The following is a 21,807-nucleotide window of genomic DNA, read 5'->3' on the forward strand; positions in this document are numbered from 1 at the left end:
CCTGAAGTCCCCAGCAACACAGATGCCAGTCTTCAGCAAATTTGATTCACTCCGCGTGATATCAAGAAACAACTGAAGGCGCTGGATACTGCAAAGGCTATGGGTCCTGACAATATTCCAGCAATAGTACTGAAGACCTATGCTCCAGAGCTTGCCGCACCCCTAGCCAAGCTGTTCCAGTATAGCTACAACACTGGCATCTACCCACCAATGTGGAAAATTGCCCAGGTACGTCCTGTACACAAAAAGCAGGACAAGTCCAACCCAGCCAATTACCGCCCCATCAGTCTACTCTCAATCATCAGTAAAGTGATGGAAGGTGTCATCAAGCGTGCCATCAAGCAGCACTTGCTTAGCAACAACCTGCTCAGTGATACCCAATTTGGGTTCCGACCTGGCCACTCAGCACCTGACCTCATTACAACCTTGGTTCAAACATGGACAAAAGAGCTGAACTCGAGGTGAGGTGAGAGTGACTGCCCTTGACATCAAGGCAGCATTTGACCGAGTATGGCATCAAGGAGCCCGAGCAAAACTGGAGTCAATGGGAATCGGGGAAAACTCTCTGCTGGTTAGAGTCATACCTAGCGCAAAGGAAGATGGCTGTGGTTGTTGGAGTTCAATCATCTGAGCTCCAGGGCATCACTGCAGGAGTTCCTCAGGGTAGTGTCCTGGGCCCAACCATCTTCAGCTGCTTCATCAATGACCTGCCTTCAATCATAAGATCAGAAGTAGGGATGTTCGCTGATGATTGCACAATGTTCAGCACTGTTCGCGACTCCTCAGATACTGGAGCAGTCTGTGTAGAAATGCAGCAAGACCTGGACAATATCCAGGCTTGGGCTGATAAGTGGCAAGTAACATTCGCGCCACACAAGTGCCAGGCAATGACCATCTCCAACAAGAGAGAATCTAACCATCTCCCCTTGACCTTCAATGGCATTATGATCGCTGAATCCTGCACTATCGACATCCTAGGGGCTGCCATTGACCAGAAACTGAACTGGAGCAGCCATATAAATACCATGGTTACAAGTGCAGGTCAGAGGCTAGGAATCCTGCGGTGAGTAACTCACCTGACTTCCCAAAGCCTGCCCACCATCTACAAGGCACAAGTCAGGAGTGTGATGGAATACTCTCCACTTGCCTGGATGGGTGCAGCTCCAACAACACTCAAGAAGCTCGACAGCTTACAGGACAAAGCAGCCCGCTTGATTGTCACACCATCCACAAACATTCAGTCCCTGCACCACCAACGCACAGTGGCAGCAGTGTGTATCATCTACAAAATGCACTGCAGCAACGCACCAAGGCTGCTTAGACAGCACCTTCCAAACCCGCGACCTCTACCACCTCGAAGGACAAGAGCATGGGAACATCACCACCTGCAAGTTCCCGTCTAAGTCACACACCATCCTGACTTGGAACTATATCTCCGTTCTTTCACTGTCGCTGGGTCAAAATCCTGGAACTCCCTTCCTCACAGAACTGTGGGTGTACCTACCTCACGTGGACTGCAGCGGTTCAAGAAGGCAGTTCACCACCACCTTCTCAAGGGCAATTAGGGATGGCAGTAAATGCTGGCATAGCCAGTGATGCCCACATCCCATGAATGAATAAAAAAAAAAGTTGTAATTGCTGACTGCAATCTTTTATTTTACTGAATGTTTGCTGTAGGCTTTCAGCATACCTGTTATACAGATTGTATATGAAACACTCAAGGACCATGAAGAAGGCAAGAAAGGGGGTAAAACATCTGTCAAGACTGGTGGTGCAGGTAATGATGCTGAGATAGGTTTGACTTGAGATGAAAATGCTCCATTTTGGTGGTAATCTTATTTGATTCCACAAAAATGGCTGCTGCAAACATTCTTCTAATATGTGCATAGTATTCTAACTTGCAAACATTTTAAAATCAACATAACATGGCTATTCTGGGTTTTTTTTTTGTTGCAATAAAGGGTAATTCTCGACTTCTATGTTACAATATTTTAATATGCTACATTTGGAATGCTTCTAGCTCTTTTTTGTGTAAAATGCTTCTTTTGGTGCTGATATTTTGTACATTTAAACTTTGAGAAAAAGTCTTCCATTTGCGTGTATTGTGGAGTAATGCAATGTACTGAGGAAGAGAAGGGAAAATAGCTTCTGTAAATTGATCAGTGGAAGTCTAGAATGTTTTGACATTTAGAAAGTAGTTCTATTGGATGCAGAGTATATCTTCTGTTTATAATGTCATGTTATCCTGTGGAATGTGTGATCATATTATCTAGTCATAAAGCACACTGTCAGTATTTTGAAACTTCAGTGACTTAATTTTATCAAATTTTCAATGCGTTTTTTAAATATTTTCCGCTAGTATTCAGTAAGTGGCAGATGAACCCCTATGACAGAGGATCAGCCTTTGGTAAGTTGAACCTATTTTTCTTAAATATTGGACATGAAGCTAATGCATTCTAGTTTTCTGGTTCCTATATTGGTGCAATCACAAGAGCAAGCAAAAGAAAATATAATGAAAATTTATCCAAACTGGAACTATGAAAACTGCTGTTCAAAGTAAAATGTCCTACTTGGGATAATTTGATGAAAATGTGTTTGTTGTTTTACCACAAAAGCAAATGATCAGCTTTGTTTGGTGTATGTAGTCTTTGTTAGTATGGCTTATGGGGAAAAGTAACCAGTAGCAGTTTATGTCCTTTTAATAGAAGTAGTTCTGTGGCATGCAAATTGACTATCATTTATTTAATTTTATATACGAAAGAGATGTGGCAATCTGAGTATGAACATTTTTTATAGTGCAACTTTTACAGTATCCAAAATAATGTTTCAAAGCATTAGTCCAGACCTTGGTGCACCTTAAAATATTCAAATATGGTCCATCCATATCTAATTCCCTTCTCTGCTTTTCTCCCCACCTTGAAGATGGTGTGTTTTGCTGGCTATGAGTCATCTGAGCAAGTGTTTCATGCTTTGGTAAACTATTTGGTAGGGACCAGTGGAATTCTTATTCAAGAATCTCAACCAAGCCTGAATCTGCCCTTATTTCACTTCTAGTAGTTATTTAAATAGTATGGAATTCAAGTTGTAGTCAGATTTTCCTTTTGCTCTAACTCGGACCTTGAGCCAATTGTTTCTGCCCTCTTCCCTAGGTGAGATTAATTAATTCAACAGAGACCAAAAGCTGTATCAAAGGCTCATTTCTCTTCGTATTGTTCAGTAATATTTGAATGCATTTACTCAGATACATGGGTTAGTCTGACTTACTTTAAATTGTTGGTTGGGGTGAGTGATGTTTCATAATGCATGCAACGGGTCAGTCTCTGCTTAATACACTAAAAAGGGCACTCTGAAGCTAGACTTTCAAACAGCTCAAATGTATAAGCACAAACGATAGTACAAATCTGGAACTTCCTTCCCCATGCTGGGTCAGTTGACATTTTTTGAGACCAATCGTATTTTATTGGGTAAGGGTATCCAGGGATATAGAACAAAAGCACAAATGGAATTGAAATAAATATTAACTGTGATCTGGCTGGTGAAAACAGGCTCAAGAAGTTGATTGGATTACTCCTCCTATGTTTAAAACATGTCTGTAATGCACAAAAATTAGTAACCAATTTTTTTCCAATCTTGGCTTCTTGCAAATGTATCACTCATTTTGATCTTTCCCTAGCTATTGGAGCTGATGGCCTGTGCTGTCAGAGCAGGGAAATAAAAGAATGGCATGGGTGCAGATCCACAAAGGGAGTGAACAAGGGTAAGTATTGTGTATCATAGATCATTGAATCAACTTCTTTAAAAGTGCTGCACTGTTCTTGCATTTGGATATTGAGTGCAGCGTCATTTTGTTTCTTTAAAGAAGCATTAGCTTCCATTAGGTTGGCTCGTAAGACTTGCAATACAATTTTGAAATGCAATTTTTTTCCAATGGTCTTCAAACTAAACAACTTTAGGGAAAAGAACTGTATTGCCTCCCTTTTAATTCTTGCAACAATTAATTGACTTTTAGACTGGTGCTGTACCTGTTAACATTTTCATTTAATTAACTACAGAATAGACCAGATTATAGAGTAGACCAAATTTCACATTTTGACATTCAGAAATTAATTTTGAGTTGCTGATAAGATTCCAGTGATTGAGAAGTAGTTCAGTTGATAGGTCCTTCATGTGGATTTGTATTGAAGGCCTATGTATAAGCTAAGGTGTTGATGCTATGTTTTGGAACATACAAAAATCTGGCCCAAATTAATGAAACTGCTGTGTAATAAATGACTATCGCTAATTCTTCAAAATATTTTTGGACGTGATCATATTCTGATAAAGGCAAGCAACACACAGCAGGTCAAATCAGTCAGCATCTAAAAAAGATTGCTGCCTGAACTGTGCATTTCCAGCATTTTCTGTTTTTTTTTTTTTAATTTGCTGTATTCATGGTTTTCTCTTGCTCACCTTCGTAATCTTTCCTTCCTGGAAAGGTTTTGTGAATTCTTTTTCGGGTCTTGTTTAATTAAAACTATACATAGATATTTTAATTTTTTTTTAACTTTTTCCATTCACTGAAGGGTTTTTGTTTTCAAATGAGTCTTGAAAGGTAGCAGGAATAAAGTATTTCAGGGCGAGCTATCTATTGATTTGTGTGTACAATTTAAAGAACCAAAGACGTTGTGTTGAAATTTATATGATTTATTCATCTGTAGGAAGTTATTACTATGAAGTACATTGCCATGACCAAGGCTTGTGCAGAATTGGTTGGTCTACCATGCAGGCTTCACTGGATTTGGGTAAGTTAATTAACTGAGATATCTTTCCTGATGCTTATCAGGACTAAAACTGTTTAACTATTAAGCAGTCCCATAATAACTGACCAAGATAAAGAGTACGTTTAAAGTTGTATCATGTTCAGCTTGAATCTGGTGTGAAATTCTTAAGACATCAGTGCTGTATATCAGCGCTACTATACTCTGCCCTTGATACTTTGATCTTGTTTTTGCCAACACCTGTAATCCTCCTTCTTCCACTTAAGGCTGTTTTTTGCCTCTGAAGTGCTTTGAGATGTTTTATTACTTTAGAGGATATGTTAAGTATTTTTCCTGTGAAAATTGCTACCTTTGGTTTTGCCAATAGTTTTATTTTGCTACTGATTGGGTAAATACAAGTGCTAAAGGGTAGACATGTTGGTGCTGGGAACTGGATTTCTTTTCACCCACTTGCATTTGGAATTCAGTATTGAGCACTTCTACAAACCACATGTGGAATAAATCTCCCTCTGCTCTCAAAAGCATTACTCCCTTAACCACAATTTCTGTTGAACACTCTCCCAACTATGAGAGAGGGCATGTTCACCTATATGGCTTGGAATCAATTACACCATCAACTAATTGAGTGAAAGGACAGCTGCAGCACTCTGGTACCTCACCTGCATGTTCGTCTGGACAGATTTATTTGCATTGTAAATAGAATCATATAAACATCACATTGACTTGCACCTAATCTGACACACCACATTAGGGTGCAAAATATAGACGTGTGGACTTGGTGCCTGAATGCTATAGACTTGAAAAAATGCCTATGTGCCTGATCTCTAGTGAGAAGCTTGTATTCCTTGCATTTATCTAACACTTTTTAACAAAGAAAAGTATCCCATGGTTATTCAGAGGCATATTCTGACAAAAACTGGGCTCTGAGACAAAGAAGGAGATATTGGAAGGGGTGACCAAATGTTTGGGCAAAAGTGGGTTTTAAGGAGGACCAGACAGGAGGAGAGGTGGATGGGTTTGGAGAAGGAATTTGTGTGGAGCTTGGATGGCTGAAGACACAGCCACAAATAATACAATTAGGTGGGGGGAAAGCAGAAAAGTACAGAATTAGAGGAATGGAGAATTTGTTGGTGGGAATTGTAGGGCTGGAAGAGTTTAGAGATTGTGCGGAACAGGGACATGAATGGATTAAACAAATGGATGAGAGTTTTAAATATGAGGTATTAGAAGAATGGGAGCCATGGTATGTCAGTAAGAACAGGGTGATGGGTGAGTAGGGCTTGGTGCAGGGTTAGATATGGGCACCTGGGTTTTGGATGAGAAGCTTTGAAGGGTGGAGAATGGGATGCCAGCCAAGTGAGCATTAATCTGGAGACAGATGGGCTGAAACAGAGGTAGGTGATCTTTGCGATGGAAATACATGGGGTTGGAATTGAATTTTTTGATTAAGTAACAGAAGTTTGATGGGAAGGAGCTAAATGTTTATATGGATTTGAAAGCATTTGATACCTTTATCATAAAAGGCTGGTTAACAAAATTTGAGGCTCATGGAAAAGGAGGGTCAGTGTCCAATTGGATAAAGATTCTATTACGGACAGGTGGGAAGTGGTGTGGGTGACTTCCACTTTTCACCTCTCAACTAACTGCAGATAGTGCTTTTAAAAATAGCTTTTTTGTCCGAGTGTTTTTAAGTATCAAATAAATAGACAACAGGTTTTCTTGTAGGTTCGAAAAGGAAGATAAATATTTATTTTTTGTACAGTAACTGAAAAATATTCTACTTCACCCACTCACTCACTCACTCACACATACATTCTCAAGAAAAGAGAGAGTCGAGGGTAACATGCAGTTAGGGTCCAACTGTTGCAAAAGTGTTCGTTGTTATATATATAAAAAAAAACCTTTAGAAGCTTTCCGGGAGGAAATCTTTCAACAGTACTGGCCTGAATGTCCACTGTGTTGAAAAGGATGAAGTGTTGGTGGCTCCTTGTGGTGAAACCTCAATCTGAAGTCTGGTGGAAATCTCAATCTGAAGTCTGTGGTGGAAATCCTGGTACACCTTTTCAGATGGGGAGTTCCAAAGTCACTTTGCAGTTTCTCCGCTGCGGTAGTTAACGACGTTATCAGCAGGGCTTCTGCCTAGCTGGAACTGTCTTCCAGCTGTTCTGGCTGGAAAATCGCTCTTAGGGCAAGCGATACCTTTTAAGGTAGAAACTTTCCCCAGAGCTAATTCAAACATGGATGATGTCTTCAACAGACAAATATAGAGTCATAGAAAGATACAGCACCAAAACAGGCCCTTCGGCCCACTGAGTCTGTACCGACCATCAACCACCCATTTATACTAATCCTATATTAATCCCATTTTTCCCTTTCCCATCCCCACCCTTCCTCAATTCTCCTACCAACTACCTACACTAGGGGCAATTTTTTACAATGGCCAATTTACCTATTCACCCGCAAGTGTTTGGCATGCAGGAGGAAACTGGAGCACCCGGAGGGAACCCAGGGTGTCACAGGGAGAACTTGCAAACTCCGCACAGGCAGTACCCAGATCCGAACCCGGGTCGCTGGAGCGGTGAGGCTGCAATGCTAGCCACTGCGCCACTGTGCCGTCCATGTTTATACAATAAATATGTTTATTGATAGTACAGGAATAATCACCTGACCTCTACTCCATCTTGTCTGAGGCACAAATGTGTCCTTTTTTGTCGTTCAGTTCAACAATAGACTTTTATTTCATGATTCTCCAATTTATTTCTTATTTCAGCGCTGTTCCCTCCGTGAGCGTGACAGTGGCTTAAGGACAGAAAATAGCGAGTTGTGGTAAATGGTTGTTTTTCAGACTGGAGAATGGTAGACAGTCATGTTCCTCATGGGTCAGTGCTGGGATCACTGCCTTTTTTGCCTTGTATAAATGACAGGAATCTTGGAATACAAAGTAGAATTTCAAAATTTGCTGATGACGCCAAACTTGGTGGAGTGACAAACCGTGCAGATGATATGAACTGCCTGCGAGGGGACACAAATAGGCTAGCAGAATGGGCAGAGAGGTGGCAGATGGAATTTAATATTAGCAAGTGTGTGGATGATTCATTTAGGCAGATGGAATAGAGAGAGGCAATATATGCTTACTGGCACAGTTCTAATGAGTGTGCAGGAACAGAGGGAACCAGGGGTACAAGTGCAATGATCTTTGAAGTTGGTAGAACATATTGAAAGAGTGGTTAGCAAAGCATATGGGATCTTGGGCTTCATAGAGGCATTAAGTACAAAAGCAAGGAAGTTATGCTGAACCTTTTTATAAAGCTCTGGTTAGGCCGCAAATGGAGTATTGTGTCCAGTTCTGGTCCCCACACTTTTTAGGAAGGATGTGAGGGTCGCTGAGAGGGTGCAGAGGAGATTTACCAGAATTGTTCCAGCAAAGGGGGATTTTAGTTACAAGGTTAGATTGGAAAAGCTGCAGTTGTTCTTAGAACATAGGAGATTGAAGGGAGATTTCATAGAGTTGTACAAGATTGAAAGACTTAGATAAGCTAGACAAGGAAAAACTTCCCATTAACTAATGGTACAAGGACTAGACGGCACAGATTGAAGGCTTTTGGCAAGAGCTGCAGGGGGAATATGAGGAAGACTTCTTTTATGAATGGGTGGTAATGACCTGGAACTTGCTTGCTTTCGCGTTCTTTTTGTCCCTGCTTACACCCTCTTCGCCTGCTGTGTTATGATGATCTATGGTAGGTGATTTAAAAACCCAAGCCACTGTTTCTGGGAAATTCCTCTCCAAACCATCCAGGCCACCAAAACTGACCCAGGAGACCACTCTAGTCCTGAATTCCCTTTTGTAATTTGGTTTTGTAAAAGGTGACCTTTGCCCCAGCCAAAGACCGGTCCAGTGAATTGGCGTTCACCACACAAGCCATCAGCCTGTTTCAGAGGCCCACTGTTCTCTGGAGGAGGGGTTGGGGGGGGAATGCACCTCTTGACAACTAATAAGATCTGAACTTGAAATTATGATCCCTGGTCTTCCCTAATCTATTTAATTGGAACAAACTGTCAACTGGAACACAATCTATTCCCATCATTATATAAACCTCAATTTGATCACTCCTAAGTCTACACTTGTCTAAGATGTAGGCTAAGAGTTGGGTTTCTATCTTGATAACTAAAATGCTTTATACTGGGAATTAGTCTAGTGGCCCTCCTCTGCACCCTTTCCACAGCATCTATCACCTACCATGTAAGGAGACCAAAACTGCGTGCAGCATTCCAAGTGTGGCCTGGCCAAGGTCTTGTACAAGGATAAAATAGTATGCCTTATCTTATCAATTGTACCCCAACATCCTGTTTGCTCTAGATATTGTTTCATGGTGTTGCTCATCTATCTATAGATGTTTCGATCTCATTCTTTTGCACCTCCTTTAATGCTTTTCCCTGCAGCGTGTATGTACATTGAGCATTCGCCTTGCCTACATGCAAAACATTGCACTTTTGCAAATTAAATCTCATTTGCCAGTTATGAGCCCAATCTCCCAAGACACAAAGATCTGCCTGAAATTGTTGAGCATTATCTTTAGTCTGGATACTTCCATGTATCTTAATTTCAGCTGTCAATCTGCAAATCATCCCCAAAACACCTACATCTAGATCATTAATAAAAATAAAGAGCAACAGTCCCAACTACTGGTGACTGGTTTCTAGTCCCCAAACAGTTCCACATCCATCTATAACTGTGTTCTGTCTACATCCTTCCAACCAGTTCTCAATCCAGCTCAATATAATGCCACTAATGCCTGAGACAGCGATCTTATAAAGAAGCCTCTTCTGCGGTACCTTTGTTGAAAGCTTTTCGGAAGTCTAAGTAAACAAAGTCTACTGGGCTTTCCTTATCTACCATCATGATGACTTGTTTAAAAAAAAAAATTCAGTCAAATTTGTACGACATGACTTTTTTATGAAACCATGTTGGGTGACCCCAATATGCCCCTTTCTATCCAAGCTATCATACGTTGCATCCTTACAAGAGTGGCTACATTTCAAGAGTACTTCATTGGCTGTAAAGTGCTTTGAGAAGTCTAGTAGTGAAAAAAGCACTATATAAATGCAAGTTTTTTTTTTTCTAATTTCCTCAAGCATCTTCTATTACTAATGGGCCTATAGTTACCCAGGTCTATCATGTCCCGTTTTTTTTTTAAAGATGTGGACTAGATTAGTCTATTTCCAGTCTACAGAACCATCAGAGTGCAGTGAGTTATTGGAACAAAGGCTGGGACTCTGATAGCACGTGTCCCATCTCACTGAGGACCATCTGGTGCTTAGTATCTGGCCCAGCTGCTCTCTATTTTCAGGTTCTTAAACATTAACCAGTTTTATTAAAATTATTAAATTCCAAAATTTGAGCATAGTTTTCAGGAACAATGCAAAGTACTCAATTAATATTTTCACCATACCCAGTAAGTCTTTTGTAACCTGTCCTTGAGCATCCTTCAATGACCCAGTGGTGTTTGACAGCTCTCTGACTGTTCACATAATTGAAAAAGCTCTTCCCACTACTTCCACAGTTGTCTAAAATCCTATTTTCTGTTATCCTTTTAGCTAATCTAAATCATCAGTTTTCATCACTTCTTCTGGCAAAGTACTGAGCAATAACGTGGACAGTGTATCTTAGACCAATTGTATAATGTTATACTGTATTTTGTCTAATTAAGTCATTAAGCCTTTTTTATAAATGCATATAAAACTATTTTTGCATAAAAATGAGCTTTCTTGCCAGATTTAACCTGTTAATGGGACTTTTTTTCGAGAAGCGAGAAAATTGAGGGATAACCTATAGCAGTCTTTAAGGTTATTTAAAAGCTTGATAGGGGAGACGAAGAGGAGATGATTCTATTTGTGAAGGAGACGAAAACTAGGGTCCATAATTGTGATAGTCACTAGTAAATCCAGCAGGGAATTCAGGAGAAACTTCTCACCAGAGTGGTTAGAATACAGAACTTGCTCCAAAAACGAGTAGTTAAGGCAAATAGCATTGGTGTGTTTTAGGGGAAACTAGCTAAGTAATGGAGTGGGAAAGGGATAGAAGGATATGCTGTTAAGTTCACTGAAATTGGATGGGAAGAGGTTCATGAGCATAAACAGCAGCATGGACCATTTGAGCCGAATGTCTTGTTCCTTTGCCGTAAATACGAAATGATTCTGTGCACCTTTTGGTTTTTGCAAATGCCCTTGATTTAAAAGTTAATCTTGGTTTTCTTTTCTGGGGCAATTCTAAATAGGTACCGACAAGTTTGGCTTTGGATTTGGTGGCACTGGAAAGAAATCACATAGCAAACAGTTTGACAGCTATGGAGAGGTATGTGTACTTGTCTAACTCTCGTTTATTATGGATGCAAGTTGTATATAATTCAACATAATTGTTTTTGTATATTGAAATTATTTGATTTTATGTCCACATTGTTTTGTATTAAATTACTTTTTATTTAGGAATTTACGATGCATGATACCATTGGGTGCTACATTGATTTTGACAAAGGATCTATAAAGTTTTCAAAAAATGGTAAGTTTTCCCCAAAATGTTGTGGATTTTATGCTTTCTATTCAAATGTGCTTGTTTACAAAAATGTTAATCTCCTGCTTTAGGCGTTCGGTTGTGTATTTATCCTGTTCTTCAGTTCCGCCAATGCCTGTTCATAATTGGATGATTAGACATATTACAGTATCTGAAATTGCAGTTGAGGTTACTGACCATCTCTCGCAAATAAACTGTACTTTGCAAGTGTAAATTCGGGATGACGGGACTGCGAGTACGTCTCTTCCATCTTTCCCTGTCCTTACTCCCCCTCGTTTATTTTATATCTATCAAGGAGATTTGTGAATGAACAAGTATTGTGGGAACCTCTGCTTGTCTAATGACTGAAGATAGAAAGATAATGGCGCAAACAAACTGCGCCAATGCCGATCTGGTTATCTTGTTACTGTCTGGTTATATTTTCATATTTTTCACCTGTGAAATTACTCAGTGTTCTTAAGAGTTCATTGTTTTTCCAGGGAAAGACCTTGGACAAGCCTTTGATATTCCTCCACATCTTAAGAACCAAGCCTTCTTTGCCTCTTGTGTTTTAAAGGTAATTTCCTCCATCACTTTAGCAAAATTATGACTAGTAAATGTTTTTCTGAAACTAAAAGGTTTTGTTGTTGCATCCTAGAATGCTGAGCTCAAATTTAACTTCGGTGAAGAAGAATTCAAATTCCCTCCAAAAGATGGCTTTACAGCGCTAGACAAGGCTATTGATGGTCATGTTGTAAAGTCGCAACATACTGGTATGTTGAAAGAAACATCCTGTGTCACTTGACTCTTAAATAATTTACCTGATTCAGAAAGCTAAAAAAGTTTGAGCTCACTACAATGTACTAACTTGGGTGCCTCCTTAGTAATCCAACTACTCAGCCCTGATATAAATCTCTCCATTGGAGAAGGGAATTAGAGGTTCAAGATTGTATTGCTAAGATAGTTCAATATAAAACTAAGAATAAAATGACTCTACAAAGGCATCTTGCTATGGCAGCAGTTGTATTCAGTTCAGGTCCCCCCACATCACAAGGATAATCAAGGCCTTGTGGCAGGTACAGAGGTCAGTAATCAAAATTATACCAAGTCTGCAGACTCTTGGTTCCAAGATAGAATCTACTCACTGAGCCTATATTTGGAGAAATGCTGGCTGGAATTTTATGTGGAGGTAGTGGCCCTGCCCACTGGCTGGAATGCCAGGGGCGAGCCCGCTCCGGGCCTGTGAGACATGCTGCTATTTTGCATGGCTCAGCCACTGAAGTCTTAGCTTCCACCCCGCCTGAGGCAGGATATCCTGCCTCCAAGAGCAGCCAATTGGGCTGGCAGCCCTTTGATCCCAGCAGTGCCATTTGTGATGGCGGCCACTGCTGGGACACTGCCGGCCTTGGAAAAGGTAAGTGGGGTCAAGCCTCACTGGGGGCAATTGCCCATGCCCTGGCAGGGGGGTGGGTTTTTAGTGGGGCAGGCCGTGCTGCTGATGGGACCCTTCGTGGGACACTGGGTATCCTATCAGAAGGCCCCTCCTCAGTGTCAAAGGGCCCATCCACTGCTGGTAAAATACTAGATGCGGTGGAACAAGGCCCTTAAGTGGCAATTAACTGCAGCACCAACCACTTACATTTATATAGTGCCTTTAATGTAGTAAAATATCCCAAGGTGCTTCTCAGGAGCTTTACATAGCATCAGAAGGAGATATTTGGGCAAACGACCAAAACTTTATTCAGAGGTAGATTTTAAGGAGCATTTTGAAGGAGCAGAAAGTGGCAGAGAAGTTTAAAGAAGGAATTCCAGAGCTTAGGACCTAGGCAGCTGAAAGCACGGCCATTAATGACGGAGTGTTTATAATTGGGGATGTGGAAGAGCACAGAGATGTCGGAGGGTTGTAGAGCTGGAGGAAGAGGTTACAGAAATAGTGGCAAGGCAATGGAGAGATTTTGAAAACAAGGTTGAGAATTTCAAAATCAAGGTGTTGCCGAACTTGGAGCCAAAGTAGGTCAACGAGCACGGGTGATGGGTGAACACGTCTTGGTGTGAGTTAGGATACGGGCAGCAAAGTTTTGGATGAGCTCAATTTTATGGACCGTAGAAAATGGGAGGCTGGCCAGGAGAGCATTGGAATAGTCAAGCCTAGAAGCAACAGGTAGATGGGGAAACAAATGCTGAGCCATGGAGAAAATAATGAAGAAGGATGTCCAAATGCTGGTTAAAACAGTGGGTTTTAAGGAAACTTTGAAAGGAGAGTGACATAATGAGATGAAGGGAAGGGAATTTGAGTAGGGCTAAGACAGCTGAAGGCCCTGCTACCAGTGTTGGGGCAAGCCAAAATTAGACTATAATGAGCAGGAATTCCCACAACCTCAATACAATCTAAAGCAATGTGGTGTCTTTACATTACTGCAGAGGCTAGAAATCTGAAATTAAAAACGTGAAATGCTGGGAATACTCAGCAGGTTAGATAAAATGGGCAGTATTTAATGGGAGTTTCGTCCGCTGAGCCGGCAAGAGCCGCACATCCCCTATTTTCGGGAAGGCCTGCTGCATCACCAGTCAATTGAGCACTTAACTGGGCAGCAGTGGGCGTTCCCTGGGATTAAGGACCCCAGGGATGGAAGTCCTGCCCAATGAAAGCTGCCGGCCAGTTGGAGGCTGGAAGCTTTTATTCTTTTTTCCCAAGATATACTTTATTCATAAAAATTTGTTTTTAAAAAAAAAATACATTTACAAAGCAATTCAAAACAGCACCAAGTTAACAATACAAAGAATGCAAAGGAGATCAGTTTCCTTCAGTACAGGAGTGAGTTGCCTGACAACCCTTCCATTTCATTTTACATGCCATGTATATTTTGCAGCAAACCCATATTTTCTGGATACAGCCCGAGGAGTTTCCCATGGATCCAGCCCTTCCATTCACTTTGGTGGGGGGACCTAACACAGTGGTCTTTCCCCGTGGAGCCTTTGCCGCAGCTGCCCCAAGCTTTAGTGGACCTTGGAATGTGCCAGTCTGCAACACTCGGTCGTGGACAACGCTTTGCGCTAGAAGTTTCTGGCAGACCAAAGAGCGTCTTTCACCAAATTGATGGTCCTGCAGCAGCAGTTGATGTTTATCTCAGTGTGCGTCCCTGGGAACAGCCTGGAGAGCACCGACTCCTGTGTTAGAGCTGCTTGAGATGAACCTCAACAAAAACCACTGCATCCCTTTCCACACCTGCATTGTAAAGACACATTTCAGAAGGAGGTGGGCAACAGTCTCTTGCCCAGCACAGCCACCTTGAGGGCAGTGTGCGGAGGGGGTGAGACTCCGGGCGTGCAGGAAGGATCTGACGGGGAGGGCTCTTCTCACCACCAGCCAAGCTGCATCTTGGTGCTTGTTTGAAAGTTCTGGTGATGAGGCATAATGCCAAATGACTTTGGCAGTCTTCTCTGGGAACCATCCGACAGGATCCACCATCTCCTTTTCCCATAGGGCCTTGAAGACATTCCATGCAGACCACTGCCTGATGGATTGGTGGTCAAAGGTGTGTTTCCGCAGAAACTTTCCCACGAAGGATAGGTGGTACGGCATGGTTCAACTGGATGGAGCGTTCCGTGGCAATGAGACCAGGCCCATCCTTTGCAACACCGGGGACAGAGAGAACCGCCGCACGTAGTGACACTAGGTGTTTGCGTACTGGGGCTCTACGCACAGTTTTATGCAGCCGCACGCGAAGGTGGTCATCAGGATGAGGGCGACATTGGGTACAATTTTCCTGCCCTTATCCAAAGGTTTTGAACATCGTGTCCCTCCGGACCCGGTCCATTTTGGATCCCCAGATGAAGCGGAAAATGGCTCGGATGACCCCCACGGCGCAGGAGTGGGGTATGGGCCAGACCTGCGCCACATACAGCAACAATGTGAGCGCCTCGCACCTGATGACCAAGTTCTTACACACCATGGACAGAGATCGCTGCTCCCACATGCTCAGTGTATGGTGTATCCTGGCTACTCACTCCTTCCAGGTTTTGGTGCACGCCCCGGCCCTTCTGAACCGTATCCCCAACACCTTCAGGTAGCCTGACGTGACAGTGAAGGGGACAAAGGATCGGTCAGCCCAGTTCCCAAAGAACATGACCTTGCTCTTGCCATGGTTAACTTTGGCTCCCGAGGCCAGTTCGAACTGGTCGCAGATGCTCATCAGTCTGCAAATGGACAGCGGATCCGAGCAGAAGACAGCGACGTCATCCATGTACAGGGAGGTTTTAACCTGAGTGCCTTCGCTGCCTGGGATTGGCACCCCTCTTATGCCTGCATCCTTCCTAATAGATTCAGCAAAGTGTTCAATGCAGCAAAAACAAGACCGGTAAGAGTGGACAGCCCTGTCAGACTCCAGATTTTTTTTTAGAATTAGAATTAGAATATTACAGCGCAGTACAGGCCCTTCGGCCCTCGATGTTGCGCCGAGCTGTGAAACCATCTGACCTACACTATTCCATTTTCATCCATGTGTCTATCCAATGTCCACTCAAATGCCCTTAAAGTTGGCGAATCTACTACTGCTGCAGGCAGGGCATTCCACGCCCTTACTACTCTCTGAGTAAAGAAACTACCTCTCACATCTGTCCTATATCTATCACCCCTCAACTTGAAGCTATGTCCCCTCGTGTTTGCCATCACCATCCGAGGAAAAAGACACTCACTATCCATCCTATCTAACCCTCTGAGTATCTTATATGTCTCTATTAAGTCACCTCTCCTCCTCCTTCTCTCCAACGAAAACAACCTCAAGTCCCTCAGCCTTTCCTCGTAAGACCTTCCCTCCATACCAGGCAACATCCTAGTAAATCTCCTCTGCACCCTTTCCATAGCTTCCACATCCTTTCTATAATGCGGTGACCAGAACTGCACGCAATACTCCAGGTGCGGTCTCACCAGAGTCTTGTACAGCTGCAGCATGACCTCGTGGCTCCGAAACTCGACCCCCCTACTAATAAAAGCTAACACACCATATGCCTTCTTGACAGCCCTATTAACCTGGTTAGCAACCTTCAGGGATTTATGCACCTGGACACCAAGATCTCTCTGCTCATCTACACTAACAAGAATCTTCCCATTAGCCCAGTACTCTGCATTCCTGTTACTCCTTCCAAAGTGAATCACCTCACACTTTTCCGCATTAAACTCCATTTGCCATCTCTCAGCCCAGCTCTGCAGCCTATCTATGTCCCTCTGTAACCTACAACATCCTTCGGCACTATCCACAACTCCACCGACCTTAGTGTCATCTGCAAATTTACTAACCCACCCTTCTACACCCTCTTCCAGGTCATTTATAAAAATGACAAACAGCAATGGCCCCAAAACAGATCCTTGCGGTACACCACTAGTAACTAAACTCCAGGATGAACATTTGCCATCAACCACCACTTTCTGATTCCCACCCATTGATTCAGAATGTGTTATTGATGTTTGTGTAGAGCAGTTTGATCCAATTGCAGATTCCCACCCCAAACCCCATTTTGGAGAGCACGTCCATTAGTAGGTGTGCGATATCCTGTCAAAAGCCGCCTTCTGGTCCAAGCTGATGATGCAGGTGTCCACCCTCCTGTCCCGTACATAGGCGATCGTATTCTTTGTGGTTTTCCTTTGTACCACCTGCCACTGACCAGTTTGTCCATCTGCTGCCTCCTCCTCCATTGATTCTGTCTGTAGAGGAGGGGTTTCCGGGCACAGCATAGGTGTTGGGTCACTGGTTTCAGCTGCCTGCCCTTTCTTCTCAAGTAGATTTTCCTCACTGCAGAGAGGGTTGCTTGTCTCCTTCCCAGCACCAGACGCATTCGCCATTCCTTCTCCCAGCCTTTCCTTGGACCTTGCCGCCTGAGCATAACTGAGGCAGCGTTTGGGGCAGGTTTTGTAGAGGTGGCCTGCCTCACCGCACTGGTTTCTGCACTTACTCTGCTTACAGTCCTTGGTCTGATGGCCTTCCTTCTTGCAGTTCTTGCAGACGACTGTGCTGCGGTTAGCTGCCACGTGACCAGATTTGCCACAGGTGCGACAAACTCTGGGCTGCCCTACATAGACCAAGAAGCCTTGACTTCCCCCGATAGTGAAGCTGGAGGGAGGATGGATGATGACTCCGTTGGCATCGACCTTCAACGTCACCTTGACCTGCCGCTTGCTGGTCCAAATCCCAAATGGGTCTTTGACATTAGTGCTGCAGCTGGCCACTTGGAAGTACTTGGCGAGGAAGGTGAGTACATCCATGACAGGAACATAGGCGTTCTCGAGGTGAATTGTCACCACCCAGTCACATTGTGACGGCAGCGTGAAGAGTGGCTCCACTGAGGATCGACAGCGGCGCCTGGTTTCCTTTCTTCTTGTACACCTTCAGGAACTTGATGCATCCTGCCACATTCTCAAAAGACATATCGAAATATCCACTGCTGGGGAAGTCCTGCAGGCAGAAGATGTCCACAGGTTGGAATCCACAGCAGTCAATAAAGATTTTCTTGATGAATGTACGGTCAACCGGTGCATCTCCTTCCTTATCCTTCACCACCACCTGAACGGTGTTGCGCACTCTCAGGCTGAAGCTCTAGAATTGGTTACAGCCATTTTACTCAAAACCTACCTGGAACAGGACCAAAGGCCACTGATCATGGTCTGTCCCCTGCCAGGTAAGTAGGAAGTTTTTACTCCACTGTGGAGGTGGTGACTACTGCTGGTAATACAGCCACCTAAGGCCCAGGATCATCAATGGACCCAGGGCACTGCTACGTGATGGCGGGAGGGGTTCGCAGGGAACAGGTTTGTAGGGGGGTCAGCAGCAAGGGCAGGGGAGTGGCTCTCGGAGCCCACACCACCCCGCCCCCCAGCACTAAGTGCTAGTGCTCCCCGCGTGGCAACAGGCCCACCTATCACTGGGCTAATATCTGTGGCAGGAAGAGGCCCTTGATTGATGATTAATTACTCACTTTAAGGGCCTCAATTGGTGACGTGGGAAGGTGGCTGGGGTTCCCGCCTGCTACCATTCCACCTGATTTAAATGCTCTCCATGCCTTTACACTCTCCACAGGAGAGAGTATAAATTCCAGCCCAATGTTTCAGGCTGATGACTTTTCATCAGAACAGTTAACCTAATTTCAGGACAGATTCCTGGACTCTTAAATCGAGAAATAATTTGGGATAAATTACCCTTTAATCATTCCCTGGCTTTTTAACCTTCCCTTCAGCCTGCTGTCTCTATACCGGTGGCTGGAAATGTCTTTAAAGCTGTAAAGGAGAGCCTTTTAAACTAAGAAAAACAACACAAAATCTGGAGGGTTTTTTTGGAAATCAGAAGGGAACTCTGATTCACTTAGCCAGCAGATTTGCTTGATTTTTAATATCTGAATGTTGTAATTGGTTTAATAGCTGTAAATTAAAGAATTTGGATGCTTGGAACTTATTAGATTCCAACAATGCTTTATCTTAATTTGTTGGAAAACATAGAATTTTCATAATTCCCTGTGCTGAATAATTTATTAATTCAGTAACATTCTCACTTTTTTTTTTCAGGTACTGCACAGGTGGCTCAAACTAAAAATTTACCAAATGCTCCAAAGGCACTCATTATTGAACCATCAAGGGAACTGGCTGAACAAACCCTCAATAACGTCAAGCAGTTCAAGAAAAATGTTGCTGATCCCAAACTAAGGTAGCTTGTCTTCAACACCTGGCCTTTCTTCTCTCCCTCCCCCACCAACCCAGTGAATAAGTATACTTTTGAATTAGCCATTCTTTGCCTGCAATAGCATGTTTGCATTTCTCGAACTAATACTGAATAAGGTCCTTGTTGGGATGATCTGATTAGTGAAGTCATTTCATTTACTGTAACATTCTGAAATCTTGAACCATTTTAGTTTTGTTCTTGTAATTTCTGCAGCTAAAAACTGTGGTATACTGCAACTTTGTTTGCTTGTGGGACTGCACTTTACTTGCTTTGTTGCTGGTGGCATGTATTGAGTCCTGCAGTAAAAGAAGCCAGCATTGCTGAACGTCAAAGGGAAATACTGTTCTCTGCTCTGTATAAAAAGGCACTGCATTTCATTGTGTTGCAGTCTTGCATATTTCCAGAGACAATGCACGATATTTTTTCAGGTATCATTTTCTTACCTAGTATTACTGCATTATAGAAGCATACTGAGGACAAGGCACCTTGGGCTGGATTTTAACAGCCCCTCGACGTCGTGGATTGTGGCGGGGAGGCCCGTAAAATGCTCGCAGAAGCGGCCCGCCTCAACCCACAAAACCGAGAAGGCCCCGCCGCATATTACTGCCGGTGGCGAGGCCTCGGTGCAATCCCCCCCTGCCCCTGCCACTTGGCGGTGGGGCCTTCATTTGAATAATCAACTTTATGTAAATGATAATGAACTTACATGGTCACGTCAGCCATCCCAGGGCGATATTACCAGCGACGGCTGCAATTCGCGCGCCTTCGTAACTTAGTACAGAATTCCGATGTCAGACACTGGTGGCGAGGGGGGAGGAGTGCAAGTTTCCAGGCGGGGAAACTACTTTTGGTGGGGGGGATGGTGGGAAGGGGCCCCGGTTTAAAGTAGCTGAAGGTCGGGATCAGACCAAAAATTATTTACGGGGGAATGTCCAGTTAATCGATTGGGGCTTCCTTGGGGGTGTGTGAGGGCAGTGGAAATGTTATTGGGTGTTTCACTTACATTTGCAGCATTCTGTATCTTTTAAAAATTTAAATATCATGTAAAGGCACGAAGACCTTTAAAAAGGGCGCCTGCGCAGTGGCGCGCGACGCTGTTGTTGGGGCATGGCGGTTGCCTGCTCTATATCATCGGGGGGGGGGTGGCCATTACGCCCCCTCCATTTAAAATGAGCCCCCGTGTGCAGCCGCAGAGTGCGGCGCTACAGTAAAATTCAGCCCCTTGTCTTTGCAGTAATTGTTGTTACAAATGTTGTTTGATTTGGTTAGATTATGTTCCAATTGGCTTAGATGCCCAAAATATATTATAACAGTTTAACTATCTGTTATATCGTTGAGTACTAATTGTGAGATTCAAACCAGTGGAGGGTATCTAGAACTTTTTTTTTTTCCCCTTTTTCCCAATTTCTTCCCATCTGAAGGTGCTGAATTTCTACCCTGGGCATAGTTCCATACATGCTGTCAACCCTACCGTGTCTTGCTCAAATGCCCAGTCCTTGTGTGCAACATGTTCTCCAGGTCCACATTAACACCTTGGTCAAACGTATCCTTACGTAGTGCCATCCATTTTACAGCAGGGGTCACTGGATAATGCATAGGATTAAAATCCTGTTTTTTTTTTTTTCCCTCACTCACTGGAAGGTTTTCATTTTTCTTTGAACAAATCTTGTTCAGAAAGGGCAAGGCCATTTCGACTCTAATTTGATTTACACATGCTTGTGTTGCTGAGGTGTTCAGACTCTAATTTTCATGATATATAAATACTAATGCAAAAAAGTGCTAATTTTGAAGAGAAATGGTAGAAATATTTAGGTTAATTCACTACAACCCTTGGATAAAAAACTCAAGCACTCAACCATTTAGTAATCCTTGTTCATATAAATACTTTTGTTTTTTTTGTCTTAGGGAACTTTTGATTATTGGTGGTGTTTCTGCAAAAGATCAACTGGCTGTCCTGGAACAAGGAGTAAGTTTACCTTTTTACTCTCCATGAAAATGTGTTTAGGAATGTGAAAATGTCAGCTGAATAAAGTAACCCAGAATCGGTTATGGTATGATTTAAAAGATCCTATTTCAACTAAGGGGTTCAGGTGATATTCTATACATTACTGTACCATACATTGGTTGTAAAGTGCATTGGGATATCCTAGGTCTTGAAAGTTCTATACAAAAACAAGCCATTTTCTTCCCTAAACATAGAACAAATAGCAAATTCTTTTACTCCCCAAGCGTTATTTTCTTTAGCTCCCACACTAGAGTACTTTGCTAACAGTACACTGATACTACTATTTCTAACAGGTCAAATTTTTTTTTTTAAGTTACTGCTGACTGTTTTATGCTTTCCACAGCAAACAATTCATGTATACTTTGCCCATCTCACGAGTTTTGCTGCCTTTGCTTTTAGTGTATTTGCATAAATTTCTGAAAGGGCCCATTTCAAATTGACCATTGCAGAAAGTCTAAAGATACTAGCTATTGCAGAAATTGTTTGTAACCTTTCTGACCTCATTGTTGATGCACTTCAGCGACAACAATAAAGCATCTTGTTTGAATCCTTTCAGAAATCCCAAGGCCTAGACTCCATTCCTGATGCTGTGCAATCTGTTTGTTGTTTGATCTTCAAATTCATTCCCTGCACCTTTTTGCATAGTTTTCTAGTCCTATGTCCTTTCCTACACGGTACAACACTCTTGTGCATATTTCTCCACTGTACCTGCCCCACCACCTCACAATTTGACCCCACAATCTGGAACTCTCACTGCAAACTTTTTTTTTATCTTGTTACCTTTCTCCCCAC

At 42.9% G+C, this 21,807-nt stretch overlaps 1 protein-coding gene across 1 annotated transcript in view; it reads left to right on the forward strand.

The window, feature by feature from the left end:
• The window catches only part of ddx1 (DEAD (Asp-Glu-Ala-Asp) box helicase 1), a 71,160-nt gene that overhangs the window by 10,665 nt on the left and 38,688 nt on the right, over positions 1–21,807 (forward strand). The window contains exons 5-14 of the mRNA XM_068022760.1: positions 1,678–1,777; positions 2,360–2,407; positions 3,674–3,757; positions 4,698–4,781; positions 11,033–11,109; positions 11,241–11,313; positions 11,805–11,881; positions 11,963–12,077; positions 18,857–18,995; positions 20,916–20,976. Coding sequence (XP_067878861.1) covers positions 1,678–1,777; positions 2,360–2,407; positions 3,674–3,757; positions 4,698–4,781; positions 11,033–11,109; positions 11,241–11,313; positions 11,805–11,881; positions 11,963–12,077; positions 18,857–18,995; positions 20,916–20,976 — 858 coding nt within the window. The remainder of the gene's footprint in view (positions 1–1,677; positions 1,778–2,359; positions 2,408–3,673; positions 3,758–4,697; positions 4,782–11,032; positions 11,110–11,240; positions 11,314–11,804; positions 11,882–11,962; positions 12,078–18,856; positions 18,996–20,915; positions 20,977–21,807) is intronic.

Source organism: Heterodontus francisci, chromosome 3 (assembly GCF_036365525.1).
Source record: "Heterodontus francisci isolate sHetFra1 chromosome 3, sHetFra1.hap1, whole genome shotgun sequence".
NCBI classification, from domain to species: Eukaryota; Metazoa; Chordata; class Chondrichthyes; order Heterodontiformes; family Heterodontidae; genus Heterodontus; species Heterodontus francisci.